The sequence below is a fragment of the Elaeis guineensis genome, chromosome 10, assembly GCF_000442705.2.
Source record: "Elaeis guineensis isolate ETL-2024a chromosome 10, EG11, whole genome shotgun sequence".
Classification (NCBI taxonomy): Eukaryota; Viridiplantae; Streptophyta; class Magnoliopsida; order Arecales; family Arecaceae; genus Elaeis; species Elaeis guineensis.
In genome coordinates, this window is record NC_026002.2 from 5,532,580 (window position 1) to 5,538,579 (window position 6,000).

Sequence of the window (6,000 nt, forward strand, 5' to 3'; positions counted from 1 at the left end):
TAGAAGGATGTTCTTCAAAGGAAAGGTGTCCGATGCTTCTCTTCATAGTCATGAGTCTGAACCGGAGCTGGATCGAGATTCTTCCGATAATTCTAATTCTAATTATGATTCAAATTCCAATTCTCTAATTGTACTCAATGAATTAAATCTTTCCATTACTGTTCATAAGAGTATTAAAACATGTACTAAGTATCCAATGTCCAAATATGCGTCCTATACTAATCTATCACTATCTTTTTCAGCTTTTTTCTCTCATCTTTCTCTTATGGAGATTCCAACAACTGTGCAGGATACTCTATGAATTCCAGAGTGGAGGAACGCCATATTAGAAGAGATGTGAGCACTTGAGAAGAACAGGACTTGGAAAGTAGTGGATCTTCTTAGAGAGAAGAAGACAGTGGGATGTAAGTGGGTGTTCACTGTTAAATACAAATTTGATGCCCTTAAACAATCTCCAAGGGTCTGGTTCGATAAATTTACTAGATCGATGAAGAATCGGGGATATTGCCAAGCACAATCAGACCACACTATATTCTATAAGCATGGAGAGAGCAAGAAAATTACTGTTTTCATTGTGTATGTCGATGATATCATCTTAACTGGTGATGATGTTGCTGAGATAGAACGATTGAAGAGTAACTTGGCTAAAGAGTTTGAAATCAAAGACTTGGGGCTGGTCAAATATTTTCTTAGAATGAAAGTTGCTCGCTCTCAGAAGGGGTTAGTTGTGAATCAAAGAAAGTACATTCTTGATCTCTTCAAAAAAACTGGAATAAGTGAGTGTAGACCTGCAGATACTCCCATTGACTAATGTCAAATTGAGGGACAGTGAAAAAGACGAGACGATTGACACTTCGAGATATCAGAGACTAGTGGGGAAGCTGATTTACTTATCTCACACAAGATCTGACATTGCATTTGCTGTGAGTAAAGTCAGTTTATGCATTCTCCTCGAAAAGCACATCTTGATGCGGTTTATAGAATCTTACGGTACTTGAAGAGTTTCTTTGAAAAGAATTTGTTTTTCCAAAAACATTCTCAGATGAATATAGAGACTTTTATGGATGCTAATTGGGCAGGTTCTTCAACCAACCGAAAATCCACCATTGGCTACTGTACTTATGTTTGGGGAAATCGAGTTACGTGAAGGAGCAAGAAGCGGAATGTTGTATCTAGGAATAATGCTGAAAGCCGAATATGAGTCATGACAAATGGTGTTTGCAAGTTACTTTGGCTACAGCGAATTTTAGGTGAATTACATCTTTCTGTAAATTTTTCTATGAAGTTGTACTGTGATAATAAGGCTGCAATCAGTATTGCCCATAATCCAGTTCAACATGACCGCACCAAACATGTGAAGGTTGACCGGCACTTTATCAAGAAGAACTTGAAGCTAGAGTTATTTGCATGCCGTTTGTTCCCACTTCGCAACAAGTGGCCGACTTACTTGCCAAAGGGCTGTCCTCTCATCTTTTCAATTTTCTCATTGACAAATTGGGCTTGACATCTACGTGCCAACTTGAGAGGGAGTGTCGAAAGATGAGTAAATATCATAATGAGTTGTCAAGATTATGACTACTATGGTAAGTATGACCTCAAGGATTCCAAGATCAGATATCATGGCTATTATGGTCAGAATATCATGGCTATTATGGTCATAAATATTATAGCTATTATGATAGTGATTATTATAAATTCCAGGATCAAATTTATCCTATTGTTAGGCACAATTGTTTAGCTTCCATATGTGTGTGGATACAATTATAAAGCTATCATAATAGCTATTCCATTTTAGTCTATTTAAAGAGCTGTATTTATGAAGTTGATGATGAGAAATAAAAACATTATCTTTTACGGCTCTTTTTCACACATAAGTCTATAGGACACTGAAAAGCAGGATATATCTGGGACAAACCAAATACCCATCCAATTTTATTTTTCCTTGGAAGAAGCTTGTCCATGTTTAACAGCATCATCTATAATACTCCAACAATATATGAAGTTCTCAATATTAGTTGAGTCCATAGTTTCCTAATTGTTAACCCGCAATAATACCTAATGCATCTCCCAATTTGACCAGTCACCATGAGTGGGACTCTGATCATAATATAATTGATAGATCCAAGATGCATTCTTGCAAGTAAAGGGGTTCAAATATATATTGGTTGTGCTTAAATTATGAATCGGTTCACAACTCCAATCCCAATATCTTGATTTTGAGTGGCGATGCATTGTAGACCCATATATGTTGCATGCTCCACCATTATTACATACATTCTTTTTCTATAATCCCCGACATGGGCAAAGATTTTTCTCAACTTTTCTTTTTTACATTATAAATATATAAGGCCGCCCACCCATGCCGATTGAATGTTTTTACTCAAAGCCTCTTATGAGTCTAGAGACAAGGTTTCTTGAGTCCTTTCCACAAACTTCTAAATCGATTTCCCATCAGCCTATTCTATTCAATCTAACCCCCAACAAAGTCAGTAAACCATATTTTAGTATTTTAGAATTTTATGTATAGGTTAAACCAGTACATAAATCCATGTAAAGTTATTATCAATAAAAAGTTCATAATCCCATGCATATACAAATACACAATTACATATCTATGTGTACATGTAGGAATATAGATTGAATTAGGTTACAATGTCAACAAAAAATGGACAAGACTGCCTCCATATTTTGTAATAGCATAGAATACTACATACAAAGGCTTCCTTTTTCCACAATGCACTCTTAGGCTTTTTTGGTTGTTAATAAAGAAAGAGAAAAGAAGATGGACTAGAATCATTTTTTCCCATTGTTTGTCAATGAAAGGAAAATTCAAAGCAAGAAACATAAGAAAATAACATGTCAATTTTTCTCTAAGAGGCCACAAAATTTTCTTTTCCAAGTTGTGGTTATCCTCAAAGACAACAGCAAAAATGTCAAAATTTCCTGAAAAAGTTGGTGTTATCCTTAAAGAAAATAGCAAAAGTCAAGTGTACCAAAATTGTCAAACATATCTTAACTACCCTGAAAATACTTAGCAAAATCAAGCATGACAAACTTCTCATGTTTATTTCTTCTTTAATTAGTTTCACAAAGTTACCAAACCTTAACCACTCTGAAAATACTTAGCAAAATCAAGCATGACAAACTTCTCATTTTTATTTCTTCTTTAATTAGTTTCACAAAGTTAGGTTAGTTTCATCTTCTTGATAAACAAATAGAGCCTCTATGTAATGATTATATCACTTCACTTCTGATGAGACTAGTACACCAAAATATCAAAAAAACATAATAAGACAAACAGATAGGCGGGCAGGCAGGCTAGCAGGCAAGCAAACAAATAAAAATTCATAAACCACCAATGTGAATTAAATACCAACTATATTACATTAATATTAGGAGCATTCTCTATTTGTGTGTACGCACATATATCATTTGCTGTTTGGATGTGTATATGTTTGCACACATGCCCATAAACACTCATGCGTTTGCAAATGGACACACAAGGGACACGTGTATAATTTAGTTATGCAAACTCATGCAACTTCAGAGACAAATATGCAATATATATATATATATATATATATATATATATATATATATATATATATATATATAATATACATCAACAGAATTGGATACACCTTAAGTACATCTCAAGACATATTGATGTATGCATGCGCATATGCAAGTGAAAAAAGAAACAATAAACATTTTTAGTTTGCTGCATGAAAAAACACTTGTATTATCTTCAAAAAAGCACAACTTGACAGAAGGCAATTCTTCAGCATAACAAGAAAGGGGTCAAAGTCAAAAGCACAAAGGTGAGCATGTTAACCTTGGAATCTTTAATGGTCGTTGGCTTTCGCATTGAAATTAGCCTGACGCGAGGATCCTTTTTCTGACTTAATATACGCCCTGCTTTCCTTTTGCAGGCAACCTGAAAGTCCATAAGACATTGAAGGCGTTCTTTCAGCTCCTTATTTACTTCAATCTTTGCTTCAATTTCTATCAGCTTCCTCCTAATAAACTTCTGGCATGACCTGTTCTTCTTGAGGGCATCAACAAAGAACTTTGCAGACTTTGGGAACTGAGATTTCATGAAACCCCCAATATTTACATTGCATGCTCCATCCTCAGCATGTTCAGTGAATCCAGAAGCAAAAAGCTCTTCACTCAGTACCATGCTTTTCCCATTCTTGGGCAATGTATTATGAGTTTCTTGTTCAGATGTCGTATCACCAACAACCATCTCAGTATCTTGTATGGAGTTCTGAGAATTCCTTCCAACAACATCTGCAAGAAATAACATAATGATAAATAAAACTTTCCAACGAGTTGACGACTGTACATATAAGGAAACCCATATCAAAATCACTACAAGTGTAAAACACATGAAATTTCTAACTAAACAATGATATGAATGACATAGCTGGTTGGAGCTGCAGAACTATTGACTGTTAAAAATAGAGGCCATTATTCTAAAGAGCCAATCTGTCCAAATAAAATAGAAGATAAGTTTCTTATGATGAAGAAAGAATACAAAATAGGGCAAAGAGTCCATATGTCTGTATAATGTCGCAAATATGTTTTCATAACTTAAAAAAATAAACAAAAATAGGATAAAGTGAAGGATAGAAAGAAGAAAATAAAAGATACAGAATGTCACGGCAATAATACAAAATCCTGATTTGGCAGAATAAAGGTCATATGGTCTCAATTTAAGTGAGACTTAGAAACGTTAATATCATTTAAGTGTTTGAGATTTCTACATGTATGAGATTCAATATAAATCCAAATTTTATGGCCTGCAAATATTGAGATTAGAATTAGAAGTTCAGAAGTTCTGCTATATAAAACATCGGTAAAGATCCCCTCTAGGCTTTAGTGATTGGACTTTCCTTCTATCTTTTACAAAAAAGAAACCCACCTATATTTGAATTCCTATAATATGATGCCAAGAGGCTTATAAGTGTGGCACACTTCTAAACAAAACAGCACAAAATTCTATGAAGATGCTCTCTTCTTTTCTTAATGGTCATCACAACACATCCAGTTTCCTTCTTTTTTTTTTTTTCTAATTGTCCTTGTTGCTCAAACCTCCTCTGAAAATCTTTCAAACTCCAAACTAACCTTGGGTTAAAGAGATGCTTGATTAAACATAAAACTTTAATCAAATATCTATTTGCTTAAATATAAAAGACAAAAAAATGTAGCAAATTGAACACTTCCTGAATTAAAGTACCATAGAGACACACAACTCTTTCTGGATGAGCATGGCTGTTATAACTTGTATGTTTGGGAAGGGAAAAAAAAAAGAAAGATTTCCAATGCCTAGTTCGAGTCAAAAAGGCTTGCACAACAGCGACCACTGTGTCAAGTTTCCAGATGTCATCCTAGCTTAAAATAATTATCTGATGAATAGTTTGAAGCTTTGATGCTAATGCTACCACGTTGCCTAAGGGGTAAGGCAAACCACCTAGGTGCTAGTTGCTGGAAGTCATTCTGGTGGCAGTAACTCATGCTTTGACAAAACAGCCAAGAAAATCACAGACATTCCCCTGCTTACCGCTCTCATACTGGGTGAACCTCTTCTGGATGGCCCGTAGGGTTTCGAAATCATCCTCCTCATCAGAATCGGGTGGCGGGCGAGAGCTGAGGGGTTTGATGAAGGGCAGGGAATCGGCATCCGAGGAAGGAACGTAGAATCGCTCCTGGAGGCGGTGGAGGAGATCGATGTCATCGGTGCTGCTGCTCTCCCCGCCAGAATCGGAGTCGGAGTCGTCGACGACGACCGGCTTGGCGCCGGTCAGCATGCAGGCCCTCCTCAGAGCCTCCATGTCCTCGTCGAGGGCCTCATCGCGGTCGCTCCCGGTGGAAGAGGAGGAGGACGCCATGGGAGGAGAGGAGGAGAGGGAATTAGAGTTAGGGTTAGGATTCCGGCGTTGGGGTTCTTTGATGGCCGGAGAATGGAGGAACAGGCAGGCCGCCGCCTAAGGTTTG

At 36.6% G+C, this 6,000-nt stretch overlaps 1 protein-coding gene across 4 annotated transcripts in view; it reads right to left on the reverse strand.

Moving 5' to 3' along the window:
- LOC105053113 (uncharacterized) overlaps nt 1-6,000 on the reverse strand; it is a 30,125-nt gene extending 24,125 nt beyond the window's left edge. For all 4 annotated transcript variants that reach the window (XM_019853139.3, XM_029267014.2, XM_029267013.2 and 1 more), the window contains exons 1-2: nt 5,567-6,000; nt 3,836-4,293 (exon numbers count right to left, since the gene is read on the reverse strand). In XM_019853139.3, coding sequence (XP_019708698.2) covers nt 3,836-4,293; nt 5,567-5,894 — 786 coding nt within the window. In that variant the 5' untranslated portion in view covers nt 5,895-6,000. The remainder of the gene's footprint in view (nt 1-3,835; nt 4,294-5,566) is intronic.